This window comes from Bicyclus anynana, chromosome 3 (genome assembly GCF_947172395.1).
Source record: "Bicyclus anynana chromosome 3, ilBicAnyn1.1, whole genome shotgun sequence".
Taxonomy (NCBI): domain Eukaryota; kingdom Metazoa; phylum Arthropoda; class Insecta; order Lepidoptera; family Nymphalidae; genus Bicyclus; species Bicyclus anynana.
Window position 1 is genome coordinate 6,395,269 of NC_069085.1, and position 18,084 is coordinate 6,413,352.

Genomic DNA, 18,084 nt, shown 5'->3' on the forward strand with positions numbered 1-18,084 from the left:
AAAAGCATTTTTTTTAATTTTCTTGTCTGTCTGTCTGTCTGTCCTTCTGTCTGTATGTTCGCGCTATTCTCTGGTTTTACTGAACGGATTTTGATGCGGTTTTCACAAATAGATTAAGCATAGTCCAGGGCAACATATAGGCTTTGTTTCATTAAGATCGGACCGGCCTTCGGCCGGGGGTTTGTAATAGGACTTTCGACTGTGGCTATGGCTGGGCATTTTACCTAAGCGCAAAAAACGTGCGGCCTTCGGCCGCGAACTTTATTTTTCATCGGCCTTCGGCCGGGGGTTTGTAATAGGGCTTTCGACTGTGGCTATGGCTGGGCATTCTACCCAAGCGCAAAAAACGCGCGGCCTTCGGCTGCGAACTTTTATTTTACACCGGCTTTCGGCCAGGGGTTTGTAATAGGGCTTTCGACTGTGGCTATGGCTGGGCATTCTACCCAAGCGCAAAAAACGCGCGGCCTTCGGCTGCGAACTTTATTTTACAGCGGCTTTCGGCCAGGGGTTTGTAATAAGGCTTTCGACTGTGGCTATGGCTGGGCATTCTACCCAAGCGCAAAAAACGCGCGCCAACGCCAACTTTATTCTGCACCGGCCAAAGGCCGAATAAAGTTCACGATATATACGAAGGTCCTAATTCACCTTCAGTTTTTAACATGACTTCATAAATGTTTTTTTTGCTAAACCTTTCTTCTTCAAGTTCTTCATTGCAGTGATTAAGTTTATTATTAAGATTAAGATACTCGATTTTTTTTTCATGTTAAAAAATACGAGTAAGTACCTAGTCACGATTTGTTTGACGGGATCGCGTGGGACGAATGCGAATTCATTCGCATTCGTCCCAAATTATCCTGATGAATGCGAATGAATTCGCATTCGTCCCACACGTTCGGCATTAAATTTTATTATATTAATATAGCTATACATTGAATAATGTAGCTTTAACATGAGGGTAATTTAAAAAAAAAAATAATAAAAAAGAACAACCGACCTTAAAATCATACAAAAGTTTCCATTAAATTAAAAGCGAAACATAACATCGTATGTGCTACCTTCTGATCAGTTTGAAGGCGGTACCAAGTTAGTGCTGTGTTAATTAAAGCCGTATCTGAAAATCCAGTTAAAATCTTTATGATTTAAACGGCTTGAATCGAATCGAAATCGAACGGTCGAATTGAGAAACCTCCTCCTTTTTTTGAAGTCGGTTAAAAATGTATGACATTCCGATATAAATTAGGCTACGAACTTTTCAAACATCCCTAATGTTAGGAGCAAACAGAAAAGGCGCCATAATTGGATCTCGCTCCATTCTAAAATTTACCTCGGTCCGGCGCTGGTTACATAGAATCTCAATTTTGTATATGTCAACTTACAAAGAGTGAATTGGCCTGTTAATCGTACCAATGCAGTCTAAAGATGGAAGCAGATACACTTGGGAGAAGTAAGTGTTTATTTTACCCATACTTCTAACAGTTTTTACGCAGCTTCATACTAGAATTTCATATCACGTGGGAGTAGATCTTTGCTATTGGGGCAGGAACTAGCCAAGGTCAAAGCCTACCGCCAGACCAGATCTGAATCAATTTATTAAACAAAATCGTACATTGATCCAAGTTGAGAATTGCACCTAGATTTTCTGTCTCAAACCAAGGTTTTACCTGAGGCAGAGAATTCAGGGTGCACTTGCTGTTGTAGCATAAGCTTTACATAGTAGTTGGTGGAGTAAGTTACTTTTTTTACTATGAGGAGTACTCCGTCTTGTACCACCGCGCATACCACTGCGCCACGGAGGCCGTCAAAAAGTAGTGGAATAGGTATTGATGGACATAGTAATTAAAACATTTGTTATAATTGAGCAAGTAATTTATTACACTCATAACATTGTACATATAATCCAGCTATACAATTCTTGCACTAAATTATTTTACCATAAAAAATAAACATCTTTGGTTCACTGAACAAATCAACAACATCAATTTACAATTTTTTTTATAACATCTATCAATACTAAGATGTTGCGTTAGCAGACACATTCACATGTTGTATACAAATAGTTAAACATCAAAGGTACACAAATCACTAATTTGAGCATAACTACTCTTGAGGCTTTAATAAAATAATAGAGATATTAGAATACATGAAAAAATATTAATAATGTTATTTTAATGTCTTTGCACAGTCTGTCTACTTTGGATAGTGGTAAGGTGTACAGGTAATGGAATGAGGCGTTGTGTGTGACTCAGACCAAATACATATGAACTTGTATCACGTCCAAATTCAGCAACAAAATTGTCTGTAATTTTTTAGGGGGTGTGTTTTCCCCTATTAGATCCACAGAACATTTGATTACTTGGTCTATGGTTTGCCTGTTCTGACTGAAGAATTAATTCTTTTTAGATATTGTTTTTGTTGCAAATTTGATATAACTAATATTTAGTAATCTGCAACTATTACAACAATGAAACGTTGATTTGTTTTTTTTTAATGTGTTGGATTGTTGATCTTGGACAGGTGTAACGTCTAGAGAGGCAGGGCCCTATATAATTTGTCGAAGGTGTATAAAAAATGAAGGAACATTCAACAAAACAACACTTCTTCAGTTTATACACATAAATGCACTTATTCTGCCAACTTACCACTACATTCAAGCCAACAGACTTCCTATAATAGGTCACTTGTTTTTTTACATCTCAAAGATGAATCTATTTACAAAGTACATTTTAAAAATAACATGAAAAGCCTGTAATCAATCAAATCAGCAATCAAAGAATTTCAAGATTTAGCTTGAAAGTTATAGGGTGACTACATCTAAGATGATCTGGTATTCTTGTGTATTTTTTTATTGAATACATTACAGACTACCCACATAAAAGTCTCAGTTGTTTCATCAACAACTGAAACTGACGTAAACCCACTAAACGTTACATCCACAAAAGTCGTAGTTGGTTAGTTATTTCATCAACTACTGAGACTGACATGAACCCAGTAGAATGTTATACTCACAATTCTCGGTTGTTTAGTTGTTCCATCAACTGCTGAGACTGACATGAAGCCAGTAGAATGTTTATGTCACTGTGAGTGACGTAAATTCAGTAGAATGTTACATCCACATAAGTTTCAGTTGTTTCATCAACTACTCAGACTGTCGTAAACCCAGACGAATATTAACCACATAAATCTTAGTTGTTTAGTTGTTTCATCAACTACTAAGACTGACGTAAATCCAGTACAATATCACTGAAGAAACCATCTGAGAATATAACTACACTAATTTATTTAGGTACATCAAATGTCTTTAAAAGTTTTTGTTAGTATACAATGTCATATCAAAAACTATTAAATGACTTTGGGACGGACACATTATAATTAAAATATTTAAAAATTTTGAAAAATGTGTTATAGTAGGTATTTTAATAGGTAGGTACATCTAAAGTGTGTGTGTGGAGGAGTATATTATATTAAAATAGAGTTAAGCACTTGACAAGAGTGTTATCAAAAGAAAGGAATAGATAAAGTGTAAAGACTTAATATAGGAAATAGGTACTATTGAGCACAATACGTCTATAGGTATTCTTTTGGCACACAATATAAGTTTTTAGCATCGATCTCCTATTAAAAAGTGGATGCACAATCAGCGACCAAAAAATGTCCCCACTCAATGAGTGCCAAACACAACTTCTTGGCACTCAATTCAAGTAGTCGCATTTGCAAATTCAACCTTAAACTCAAACCTTAAGTTGAATTTGCTCTAAATTTGGGATTTTATTGAATATTTAACTATATTCAAAGGCCTTTAGGTATAATTTTCTTTACTCATAATTCTAACTTCCAAAGCAAAATTGGCCAGTTTTAAGTGACGTTTTCTACATGATCGTGCGTCCTTTTATTATAAAAGGTCAATGGTTTTTAGTCACAATATGGTACGGTTGAAACAAAGGATGAAATTATGTAAAAGACCCAATCATGGATTCTATCCCATTGGACTATTGTGGTACACACACTCTCAGTCTTTAAGACCAATTGGAGTGGAAAAGGATTATTAGTCATATTAAGAAATATAGCAATAATCCTTTTTAAAAAAGCGTCTACATCATTTGAGTGAAACAAAGGATTTCTGTAGGTATAGCGTTTTAATTGACACGCTATGAAGACTGTTCTGATTTGATTTTGGTGAGGTCCATGGACAGTTTTAAAAATTAATGTTTATGTCCAAAACAGGAATTTCAATATTTTTACCACATTGTCGATAGTAATGTAAAGTGGTGCAAAATTATTATTTGTAGGTAGGGATTTCGCCACACGTCAAGCAAGAAAAATCGTTCTTGTGCATTTCATTTAATAATGTGCATTTGAGAATGGGCGTAGACTTGCGAAAATAACGGTCTTCATAGCATGTCGTAGATATATATACAGTTGCAATTGACTCATAATAGTTGTGATAGCTATAGCGCGGCATAAAATATACTATATACTCATGGTATAATATAAATTGTTTTTACTTGGCTCATTGGCCGTGGCAGTCACTTACAATCAAGTTTATCATGAACTCTGCGGCAGTGAAAAAGATATTGATACCATACCCATAACCATATTTCAACTATATACTTGACCGTATGTGGCTGACATTACACATTTTCACAGTGTGTATTGTGTGTAGTGTCTATATAGCAATATAGCGTATATAACCATATAATACCAATGGCAATCACAGGCGTATGGCGTTGTGGCGCCCTCTATTCTCCTTCATTGACATAGTTTCATGTGAAACTATGTCAACTAGTGAATATTCTTAGTTAATTGCATCAATTCCACGACAATTTCACTACACTAATGAGGTACATAACAAATATAATAGACGTTATTTAACATTTCACTGTAGGTAATCGGAGACAAAGGTTATTAAATTACGTAGAAGGGTTTATAGGTAGGTTTTGTCTAATTACAACTAAAATTATTACAATAAAATTGAATTTATTAACTACGAGAGATCCAATCAGCATTAGGGTTGACTACAATCTGCAATAGAGGAAAAATAATTTAGACAAATCATCAATTACTTTAGATAGAGCAAGATGCATTTTATAAAAGTTGAAATTTGTACCATGATGACAGAGATATCTGTGCAGACTTGAAGACAATTGTCTTCCTGTCTGGTAAAGCCAAATTTATTTCACCAAACCTGCTTAAGACTGATTGCACACACATAAGAACAAAAAAAAATTGATGACAGAGAGATTATAAAGGTCTTTTCCTCAATCGTCCAAGTCTGTGCAGGTATTTTTTTATATTTTCTTCATCATATGCATAATATGGGAACATGATTTCCCATATTATGCTGAAGAAGCTCACCGTACATATACAGTAAGTAAGTAGCTTTTGATACATAAATAATTCTGAACGTAAAGAAGCCGGGTTGTGTTGTGGGTTACTAAAAATATGCTAATACTAGAGACTATCAATAGACACCTTTGTGCTTTGTCCAACCATCAGACAGTAGGTGAACTCAAGCAAGGCCTTTGCCCATTCACCATCTTAACAATAAAACTATTGACGCTTGACATGTGCTCTCAGACTAATTACAAGGACTAGTATCTCACCCAAATTCAGAAACAAAATTGTCTGTCATTATTTGAGGAAAAGGAGCATATATTCAAAATTCATTTATTTCAAGTAGGCTCAGTTTACAAGCACTTTTGATATGTCAGTTGAGTATTTGTAAAGATTCTACCACCGGTTCAGAAGGCAGGTCTGCTGAGAAGAAACCAGCAAGAAACTCAACAGTTGCTCTTTAAAAAAAATCATGCAGTATTATAATTTATAATTGATGACAACATTACAATTTCTTAAAGTTTTACTTCCTGTGTGAAGGTGAAAGCTGATCCAATGGCCTCCAAGCATCTTTATCAATGAGGAACTCATCAATGGTGTATATCTTATACTTAACTAGAAGTTGACCGTTTTTCCTACTACTACACCGACAAACACAATTCGAACTATGAAACATAGATTCTATTTAGACAGTTTTTATAATTTGGCATAAAATTGTTGATCACATACTTTGACAGAAAAGTAACGTCTAGCAAGACAGGTCCTTATGTTATTAGTCTGAGCTAGTGTTATTTGGTAGCATACCTTAGTTCAACCGTCAGACAGCGCGGGCGTCACCCAGCCGTACTTGTCGTGCGTCTTGACGAGCGAGCGGAACGCCTCCTCGGCGCGGCGGCGGGAGAACTCGCGCGAGGAGCGCGGCGGCACGCGCGCCACGCGTCCCTGCCCCTTCACCACGGACGCCGCGAACTGCATCACCACCGCCTCCACGGTGTACGCGGACGCCCAGCCGCGCGGCGTCAGCAGCTCCATGCATATTGCGCCACCTTTAATATAATTTTTTTTTTCATTTCTAATAATATTATAAAAAGGTTAAGTTCGTGACGTTGTATGGGTTATCATCTGGATCTATTTAAACGATTTTGAAATTCTTTTGCCATACACGTTATTTGTGAGTGTAAGGTTATTTTGTCCCCTTATTCCCATTAAAAAGGTGAACTATGCGGGTAAAACCGTCGACTGTTAGTTAGTTTAGTAGTTGACTCATCAGGAGCAGGACATAGGCCTGAGCTGCTTACATCCAGCGATTCCCTGTGACTCACTTTATGTTGTTGGCCCACCTGGTGGGGAGTCAAGCAACATTGCTCTTTCTATTGCGAGGTCGCCATTCCAGCACCTTGGGACCCCAACGTCCAACGGCTCTTTGAACTATGTGCCTCGTACATTGCTACTTCAGCTCTGTGACTCATTGAGCTATATTGGTGACTTCAGTTCTTTTGCAGACCTCGTCATTTCTGATTCTATCACACAGAGTTACCTACTCATATTATAGTTTTGTATAATCCCATTTTATCATCATCATAATTATCAGCCTATTTGAATAACTCACTAAAGGGGCAGGCCTTTCTCCATAATGGTAACCCCTATCCAGTCCAATATACACCCTGGTATGGATCCACCACACAGCACTAATAAAGGTTGGTGTCAGGCTTACAATGACACATAATGTAAAATTCTCTAACAACATTTATCAGACCACGACAAACGGCAACACCACCAATTTCTCAACTCCATCTAGGCTGAGAATAGTGAGAGCTGATAAGACAGTAGTCCATTACATGGTGATTGAACCACAACCTCTGGTTTATAAATCCTGACTGTTTACCATCTGGCATGCTAATGAGCCATTGAGACTAATTGAGTTTACTATAAATAAATACTAAAGAGGTAGTTAGCATACCTTCCATAACAAATCCCTTCTCTATCCGTGGTTCGATGACCCTCATGAAGGGCGGCGCAAAGGGAAAGTTCTCCGGGAACACGAGGTGCAGCAGGATGTTGGGGATGGATAGCTCGCGCAGGTCAGCGGCCAGCTCACTCTCTGGGTCGATCTGGTGCAAGCGCACGTGCCACTCAAACAAGTTGTCATTCACTAGGTCTACCTGAAAGAGAAGAAACAGGAAGACTGAAGAAAATAAACGATAAAACTAAAGGAGACCATTTTACATACATTGCTGGGCCTAGATTTATTGAATAAACCATTACAATGTCTAAGTTTGTGTCATTTCTTAATTATTAATATCAGTTTTAGACTGCTTTAATTTCAGTTTGATTGACAGTTGCACAATCAAGATATGGGGGCAAGAACCTACTTATAAAATGCATGATTTCATATATTTAACAACTGTGGATTCTAATTATTATTTTTTGGTGTTTTTGATTTATTACAGAATAAGGGAACATTTTCCTGTAACATGCTGGGCCTAAAATGATTGGTCTTCTTTAGAATCCGTCTAAACCCCTTAATGGAGATGGACATGTTTGATTTTACTTATAAAGTTAGATTAGGAAAGAAATAAAAAAGTGGACAAGAAATGTAACGGAATGGTACTGTGTTAAGCCGTCAGTCACAATCATTTGATAGTGATTTAAAAAATAATAAAACCCTAATCCGAAACAGCATGGTGGGGCTACATATCTTATATTAAGGAGTAAAAATAGCTTGATGAGATCTGAAAAATAGGATGATGCTCACTGTAAATACAGGATTTGGTCTGTGCTCTTGCAACCGCTGTATTTCCTTCAGCTCCTTCATGAGTCGTCTCATGCGCACGTCATTCGCGCCGACTGCTTTCTTGGACGCGAGCGCGGAGGCGGCGGGACTGGCGGGCAGACTCACTGCTGCTTCTGCGGGGCTCACGCCGTCTCTGGAGATTAATAATGTGGAGTACTTGAATTAGACTACATGACTAAAGTAAAACTTCATTAAATATTCCCATCAACATCAGTTCACCTCACCCAACTAGACTTAGTTGTTACAAACAGTCTAATTGGGCAAGTAGCTAGTTGAATAAACGCATTCAACAGCTTAGCTACTATAGCAATTTTAACTCAAAAATATGAGATCAAGTTTTAAGCTAAGCTTCACTAGCTCAACAGTAGTACTGTTGAGTTGAGCTAAACAGTAGTACTGTTGGGCTATTATTATTGAAGAAAGATACTGTTGAGACCTCAACCTTGAGGAGGCCCCTCTACTGTAACAGTATCTACTGGACTCATTGCAGAGAGGTCGTAGTTCAATCCCCATTCCCCACTCGCTGGACTATTGTCGTACACAATATTTTCAGACTTTGGCAAATATTAGGTAGTAGGTAGTAATACTTTTTAACTAGCGGACGCCTGCAACCTGAAAACTGCCCCCTCCATATTTGAATTACTTATCAACTACTTTAATGTTAAAATATTTTTTTCAATGTTCCTGATAAGTACAATTTCTATGAAAATCAAGATTAACTAGATAACAGTAACACTGCTTAGATGAATAGAAAAACGACATTTTTATTATTTTCCCTTCTTTGTAGGTAAATAAGTAGGTTTCGTACCTTTCGAACATATTCATCCCGTGACCCGTCGACAAGGTAAAGTACAATAAACTCTCCTCTCAAATTAAATTAAAGGAATCGGCAAGATTTTATATCCTATTACCCTCACTATTTGGTTTAATCGCTATATTTAGATTTGAAAATTTCAAAAATTACGGAAATTGGATTGACATTTGAGTTTGACATTATTTTATTGATTGTCAAAGTCATATATTTTGGGTACGTTCAGAAATTTATTTAAAGTAAGTTGTCAGATCGATAATCTTACTAAATCATTCCAGTCCTCGTAAACGATGAAGATCTAGCCATTACAGGCTTTTAGTCCAATAGCTTTCGTTTTCATTGAATTCCGTAGTTTTTCGAATTGACATAGTTTAACACGCCAAGAGTCTTTGAAAACATGCATAAGTAAATAAACATTACGAGATTCCATGTTTGTTTACTCGGCATGTTTTTAAACGCGGTCACATACCTACTCGCACATAGCTCAGTGAAAGCAAAATAACAGAGTGTAAGTAGTTAACCACGCACTTGTAAGAGTTATGCTTGCATTTTGTCTCTGTGACATTAATTACATGCTAAAATACATTGATGCATATAGACCATTGATTCCCAAAGTGGTCCAGGTTGACCCCCTGGGGTTCATGGGAGACTCGATGGGGGTCTACGTTAGCGTGAAATAAAACGAGGGTTCACAACTGTTTCATATTGTTTTCTTTTCATACAGAATGGGGAGTTTTGTAATAAAATAAGTAAGAATTGAATATGTCAATTAGTGTTGGTACTTAGCAGCAACGAAAATAATAGATAAATCTAATATTGACATTTTAATCGAGTTTTAAGAGTTTTACCATTTTAATCGAGTTTTAAGTTTTGACAGTGATCTATGAGAAAATATAGTTTGGGAACCTCTGATATAGACTGAGCTGCAGTTAGCATCTTTAAGTTGTAAAGAATTAGGATTTTTCTCCAAGGAATAGTGAAAATCTCGAAAAACAACCTCGGTAAATTTGTGTGTTAGTCGCTTCGAATTATTTTAAACTAGCGGAAGCCCGCGACTTCGTCCGATTGGAATTATTTTTTTCACAAATCGCGTGATTTGTGAAAACCGGGAACCATGGATTTTTCCAAGATGAAAAATAGCTTAAATGTGTTAATGTTAATCCAGAGTAAAATCTATTTCCATTCCAAGTTTGAGCCAAATCGCTTTAATAGTCGCAGCGCAAAGGAAGAACAAACATAGACACACACTTACACACTTTCTTATTCTTATTTTTTTCCCTAAATTTTCTGTATGAAAGACGACTTTTATAGAAAATGGTCTACGACAGGTCGTAAAAATATTGATAAGCGGCAACCTATCTGTCACTTCACTAATAGCCTCAAGCTCAACTGATAATGATATCGTATCTCGGTAGGCGTTTAACGAGACAGCTTTCTCTGAGATATGATCAATGTAATCACACGCACTGCTCTGCTCGTAACAGTTTATTCATAGATTCCTAATTATTATAGATAATGAACCACCGATAAATGGCGGTATAACCATTTTCAATTTCGACTAGACTTACAAGTATCACAGACCGGTGTCGGGCAGCAGCGACACCGGTGCGAGAAGTCTAGGGCTGCGAATGACCAACCCGCATGCCCAGCGTGGTCATTTATGGGCATAAAACCTCATGGATAAAGCAAAAACGAAACAGCCCCTAGTCCCCGGTGGCGCCGCTATTCCCGGCTCTGGTAACATCAAGCGGATTGCAGGAAACCGCTGGATGCTGGCGGCTCGAGATCGTTATGCTTGGAGGTCCATGCAAGAGGCCTATGTCCAGCAGTGGACGTCCATCGGCTGAAAATGATGAATGAACCACGCAATTTGTAGGACATTGTGGCTGTGTTTGCATTGTGTTACGTTGTATAACTATTAATTAACCAAGATTATATAGAAAAATAGTATTGTACCTATTCATTGGTAATTTAATCCGTAGTGTTCAACAAAAGTCAGATCTTTAAAATCTTAATTACAGCAGATACAGCATTGAAAAAACTGATTCAAGACAGAAAAAATTGTAAAATCCGATATAAAATATAACTTGGTCACCCTAGTGATTATTGGTAAACTATTCAAATTAGTTTTAGATAATTAGGTGGGGTAACTATCTACCATTTGCGTTTTATCCATTAATTACGGGACACCTTGTATAATACCATTATTAATATTTATTATAATAGGTTCCTCGTTGGTTAAGTGGTTAGCCTATGCGGTTTCGGACCCCGAGGTTCGGATTAGTTGGGAAGTTGGTGGTGATGGTCGTTAATACATTTAACATAAGCGCATTGGGGCAGCGCGGTGGGTCTTAGCTCCATATCTCTTGTCCTATAAGGAGGGACGCTAGGCCTTGTAGTAGACTGTTAAAATATGCTGATGATGATGGAGAACTAAGTACCTATTTGCTATCGTTTAATTTCTGCATAAGTAATATTATTCACTACCTACTTCATCATCATCATTATCAACCCATATTCGGCTCACTGCTGAGCTCGAGTGTACTCTCAGAATGAGAGGAGTTAGGTAAATAGTCTACCACGCTGGCCCAATGCGGATTGGCAGACTTCACATACGCAGATAATTAAGAAAATTTTCTGGTATGCAGGTTTCCTCACGATGTTTTTCCTTCACCGTTTGAGATACGTAATATTTAAATTCTTAAATATCTACCTACTTATTAGTAGGTAATGCTTACCTAGGTTGAAACTTAGTTTGAATTAATCAAATATCGTAGATATTAGATGGTTTTGTACCTTAGTACCGTGTTCCGCATTGAAATGACGCAGTTCGCATCGTAAGTGTTGTCACTTCGCCTCACCTACGGTACTGTCCAGTGTGTGTCCTCAAATGATACGTACCTAAAGTAAACAAAGTCTTTGTCTCCTAAAGTTTCAAAACAATAACTACAGTCCCCATTTGCGCTTCCTTGAAGCAAACTGCTCTTCGTTATACGATCTTGATAGGTTAGTTTGGATAATTTTTTTTATTGTTTTTTAAATATGGCCAATATTCCCGGCTCCCCCTAATTATTTGGCAAAGACTGTCATAGAAGTGTGTATGACAATAATCCAACGGGCGAAGATCGAACCCATGACATCTCGGTGATTGCTGATTGGTGAATCTGGCCCAATTTTTAAGTCAAAATGTTATGCTTATTTTTAAAGAACTACATGCTGTTTCTAATCCAATAGCATTTTGATCAAAGGTTTCAGAGGCTCCTGAATATAATGCCTAGCTGCTATCTCATAAAAATATGTTGTATAAAAACAGTAGCCGCAATAAAAAATAGTCAAAAAATTGACAAAAATCAATTAGGTAGCTTAAAAAAAGTAATTGTAGAATAGAGGTATTGAGTACTTAATATTATTATGAATATAAACAGTAAGAGTCTGTATAAGGTATCCAGTAAATTATTCCATAGACAAGTAAGACTTTATATCATAATGACAAGGTATATATAAACTTGCTGATAGGTTCGTACATATTTCCTTATTTATATTTACTGCATTGAATATAATTTTATGTTTACCTACTGATTTTTAAAAATCCTTCTGACCTGAAAAATGTTGTCTCCTGCCTTGTCGTTTGTATATTTTCATATAAAATGGTGATAAAATATTGGCAATTAATTATTATTTTTAGAGTATGTATCTACCGCTGTAGCCATGTTAATAAATTTAAAAAATGTATGAAAACCACGTGATCAACGTATCAATCGAGAATGAACCTAAGTTACAAGTAAATACGTGTTTGGCCTTATTTGGATTGTATGATATCATCAGAACAATCATTAACTACGTCCTTATTGACTTGTGTACCAAACGAGGCCAAACATGATGTCTAATTAAATATCTTTACGGCATCGGCTGCATATTCTGATTCTTTCAAAACTCCATATAAAAATATTTAGATCATTCATTATTAAGTTTAAGCAAGTAGGTAGACATTAATACACATTTTGAAGAAAAAAGTTGGAATGTGCACACTATACCTTTTTTTCTAGTATTGAAAATTCAGCACCTCCTATACATTTTACCAGCCACTGCTGAGCTCGAGTTTCTTCTCAGAATGGGAGGGGTTAGTCCAATAGTCCACCACGCTGGCTCATTGCGGATTGGCAGACTTCACACACGCAGAGAACTAAGAAAATTCTCTGGTATGCTCACGATGTCTCACGATGTTTTCCTTCACCGTTTAAGACACGTGATATTTAATTTTCTTAAAATGCAGACAACTGATACTTTGGCGGTGCATGCCCCGGACCGGATTCGAACCCACCACCAACGGAACAAAACGGATTAAATTAGTTTTTGCTAATTAGTTTGTAGATCTACCATTTGCGTTTTATCCATTAAAGACGGGATCTGTATATACATATTCTAATGCCCATGACGGAGGCACGTGTGAACAAGTCTTTACGATGGTTACGTTGACGTGAGTAGATTAACTGATTGTAGGACATATTCCCAGTAAATGGGTCCATTTGATGGTAGGTGTTCCTAGTACAGCCGATGATTTTCCACTTAAGATCAGCAGAACTTCTGTTTGTTGCGTCAACTATTCTAGAACGAGAGTCTGTGGTATCCGGACCGTCCTCAAACAAAAGCTGAAAGTTTATACTACCATAGATAATTGTACGTTAAGCAACTAATCAGGTTTCAAGAATACAAATCCACAACCGTTTAAGTATAACGAGCAGGCGCCCTAGGCGCCAGTCATTTAGCTTATTGACAATCATTAGATCAAACTTCAAGGATCATCAGCGAAAGCTCTTTTATAGCGACCACGATCGAAACTATTGCTCACCGTAATAGGCTAGTTGACACTTTTTTTTCAGCGTTTTTGACGTTTGGAAAATTTGGAAAAACATGTGATATTTAAATAAAGTTTTATAGGAAATCTTTAACTTTTATTATTTGGTATCGATATATTTCGGACCCTTATTCCATGTACTACACGAAATTAATATTAAAGATATGAGTCAACTATTACTCGTACTTGTGGTAGAAGTATAAGTTGACAAAGTTTCGGATTTTATAAAATGAGGAAGATCTGGCACAGGCACTTAGTGATTAGTATGAATATTCATACTAATCACTAAGTGCCTGTGCTATAGTCTGGCAAGTTCGTTGATGACACTCCCATGATATTCGGGCGACGGGGGGGAGGGGGGGGGGGGAAACTGAGCGAGTGTGAAATCGTGAGGTACATCAGTCGTGGCCGTTTCATTCATCGATACAGTGTTACGAACGAAGTTGCCAAGCTATAATATACTCAGAGGCACAATTATCCGCCTACTTTAATATACTCGCATCATATTAAAGTGGGCGGATAATTGTGCCTCTGAGTATATAATGTGATATAATCGTTCAACAAATCATGATTTTTTAACATATGTATATTTATAAACATAACATTAACATTAATAAACATAATATAGTTGGCAAGGTATCACTTCTATTAACTATTTGTTGTTATAACAAAATCGAACGTTGGTCCTTGATTAATATTCATGCTGTCAATTACACACAAATACCATAAGAGCAGAGTGGTTATAAACAACGTAAAGAATGCGGATTGATTACGTACTTATGTACGTTTCTGTATACATCTGGGTTGTTACGTGATACGACTGTCGCACGGGAAAAGGTGAAAAGTATAACAACAAAGTAACCACTAAGTATACTCGATGTGCACTGTTTAACAACAAACTAATTTAAAATTAGGGTATATAAAATACCATAAGAGCAGAGTGGTTATAAACAACGTAAAGAATGCGGATTGATTACGTACTTATGTACGTTTCTGTATACATCTGGGTTGTTATGTGATACGACTGTCGCACGGGAAAAGGTGAAAAGTATAACAACAAAGTAACCACTAAGTATACTCGATGTGCACAGTTTAACAACAAATAAATTTAAAATTATGGTATAAATCGCTTTAAGAAAATAGGAGGACCAGAATGGATGCGAATAGCAAAAGACAGAAATACGTGGAAACTATTAGAGGAGGTCTTTGACAACGACAAGCTGTTTGAAAGGGAGACCAAGCGGATGGAAAATTACTATTTTAGTTGTTAACCCTACATTTTATTTACTTTGTTAGCAAGTACCTACTTGTATGCAAAGATAAAAACAGCAAAAAAGGCTTATTTAATTTTCATTTATTTTTTATAAATCGCTAGTCATTTACACTTATTTGTACACCATAATAAATAACATAATACATTCTATGTATATAAATCTATAAGTACTTATAATAAATCTATAGAGAGGTAATTTCTGTACATGAAATATATTTTCAAAATAACTATCAGCGGCGGGATTATTGACCGATACTGATGCCAAAATTGCAATCAGTAAAATTTTTGTCTGTATGTTCGTTATAGAAACCAAAACTACTCGACGGATTTTAACGAAACTTGGTAGGATTATTCTTCATACTCCTGGGCAGGTTATAGTATACTTTTCATCACGCTACGATCAATAGGAGCAGAGCAGTGAAGGGAAATGTTGGGAAAACGGGAGAAGTTACTCCATTTTTACAGCGATAACTACTACTGTAAGGGCTGGATTGAAGAGGTCTAAGGGCGGATGAAGTCGCGGGCGTTCCCTAGTATACAAAATAAATAATATACAAAAGGCGGCCTTATCGCATACTAGTATCATTTCACACCTAATAATAAATATAAATAACTTGTTCTTAAATTAATGAAAATAAATTTGATTAATAAACTTAAAACAATTAGATATAGTTAATATAATTATTTTGAATAATATTTTTTAAAAAAACAAAACATAATTTAAAATAAATAAGTTATGAGATGACATGCGTTTCCTACCTTCATTTTTAATTTGTTTGTTGGTAAACAATCGAATATGGCTTTAGTATACGAGTAGGTACTGTATAGTTCGAGAAATGTCTTGGAACACATTAAAATATATTTAACTGTAATAGCTAAGAAAATGAATGTCGATACTAATGGTACGTATTTACATCACTCTGTTTAATAGTCAAATAATATTTTTTTTGAGAATGTATAAATCAAAACTTGTATATTATTTTACTATTAAACTTTAATACATAATAACCTATTATATAATAAAATTGGAACCAGATGGAAATTTTAAAAAGTCAATATTGGCAATTTTATGTTCGTTTTATATTTGGTGCCTTTGTGGTAGGTACAAAATTCAAAACCTGCCTTCGTTTAGATAAAGATTTTATGTTGTAAAGCTAAGTTAATAATCGTACGAATTAGTTAGGTTAGGTTAGTTATACCTACTTACTCTATAATACAGTAAAAAAGATTTTCGGGCAAAGGCATATAAAAAAGGCATATAAAACTTTGACGCAAAACGCCATATAAGGAAGTCCTGACCGAAGCCTTCTCAAATCTACCACCACAACAGTAGCTATACTGCGAGTCATGTAACCGGACTTTCCTAACAAAGTTCAAATAAGCCAGTAACACCCGGGCACCAGCACCGGCCCGAAGTAAATTTTAAATTGGAGCGAGATCCAATTATGGCGCCTCTCCTGTTTGCTCCTAATAATATGGAGATACCTATACCAAATTATGAGTATAAAGTAAGAATGGAACGCGAATATCTTGACCATAGTATGGGGTGACCAATAGAAAATCAGGCGCAGTACCGTCTACGGTTGACTAGGATTATCATTTAGGCGCTCTATAGGATTTGGCGCCTGGAGCGACTGCTCCGTTCACCATATGGACGGGCCGGCCCTGCCGGGCACACTCCAGACGATGAAGCTAATATGTTTTCTTTGACGGACACGTCATGGAATAGAAGATATCACTAAGAAAAACAAAAAGATAAACATTATCATCATCATTATCAGCCGAGTGCGCTGCTGGACATAGGCTTTTGTTAGGGACTTCCAAACACCCCGGTCTCGAGGCGCCAGCATTCAGCGGCTCTCTAAAGAGAAACTACTTTATATAAAAATAAAAGTATGTAGGTACATATATAGAATACAAAGTCGGCTGTATCGTTAAGCAGCATTACGAATGTCTGCTACGCAACAGTTTACAGTTGGCATTAACAACAAATTGAATAACCAGGGGCGTAGCTACAACCGTTTCAGCAGTATGAATGATACTGGGCCTCCTGACCACAAGGGCCCCTTACGTGCGAGAACAATAAATAATAATTATTAGCAAAATGTAAGCCACAGTCTCATTCAATCTGGTGCTTCCCGGGACGTATTATTAATTATATCATATCAATAAACTGCCAGAACGTAAATGACAAGTCGAAAGAAAGCAATATTTTTTCTGGATTAAGCGTGCGCCCAAAAGTTGTACACATCCTACATAGGTTAAGTCACTGTCAAGTTTTGTAAGAAATCTTTACCCTTTACTGGGCTCCCAACTAATTTTGATTCAGGGCCCCTCCAAGGCACGCTACGCCACTGTGAATAATATTGGGCAAATGGTCCTGCAATATGCAAACGTGTATTGCACAATCCTTGAAGATAATGCCTCGATGCCACCTGAGTCTGCAAACTATGTGTATGCCCGAACTTATCACATTCTCTATTTCGTAACATGTTTACAAACATGGTCGATTATAATGGCGAAATTACTAATTGCAGGCACGATAACATAGTACAAAACAATAGCCTAATTACATAACCTACATTACTGGGGTAGCGGGAAATGTGTTCCTACTTTAGGGTTCCGTAACACAAAAGGAAAATGGAACTCTTATAGGATTACTTTGTTGTATGTCTGTCTGTCAAGCTCAAGACTCTTTGTCTCGGGTACTCGTGGAGGCGAAATTAAAACCTTACACTCTCAAGTCTACAGTCCTGTGGCCACACAAGCCTTTGACGGCCTCCGTGGTGCAGTGATATCCGCAGTAGATTTACAAGACGGAGGTCCTGGGTTCGATTTCCTGGATGGGTCGGTGGAGGTGTTCTTAATTGGGTCCAGGTTGGCTGGTGGTGGCAAAGGCCGGCGATTTAGCATTCCGGTACGATGTCGTGTAGAAACCGAAAGGGGTGTTGATTTTTCGTCCTCCTCCTAACTAGTTAGCCCGCTTTTATCTTAGATTGCATCATCATTTACCATCAGGT

At 36.9% G+C, this 18,084-nt stretch overlaps 1 protein-coding gene across 2 annotated transcripts in view; it reads right to left on the minus strand.

Annotated features, from left to right (window-relative positions):
* Positions 1 to 1,844: 1,844 nt before the first annotated feature.
* The window catches only part of LOC112056754 (ubiquitin-conjugating enzyme E2Q-like protein CG4502), a 34,172-nt gene continuing 17,932 nt past the window's right edge, over positions 1,845 to 18,084 (minus strand). Inside the window, exons 1-5 of one of the 2 annotated variants that reach the window (XM_052891133.1) lie at positions 8,934 to 9,097; positions 8,087 to 8,258; positions 7,292 to 7,493; positions 6,136 to 6,377; positions 1,845 to 5,019 (exon numbers count right to left, since the gene is read on the minus strand). In XM_052891133.1, coding sequence (XP_052747093.1) covers positions 6,142 to 6,377; positions 7,292 to 7,493; positions 8,087 to 8,258; positions 8,934 to 8,950 — 627 coding nt within the window. In that variant the 5' untranslated portion in view covers positions 8,951 to 9,097 and the 3' untranslated portion in view covers positions 1,845 to 5,019; positions 6,136 to 6,141. Of the gene's footprint in view, positions 5,020 to 6,135; positions 6,378 to 7,291; positions 7,494 to 8,086; positions 8,259 to 8,933; positions 9,098 to 18,084 lie in introns of those variants that run through there. The other variant, XM_052891132.1, reaches the window with a different exon arrangement.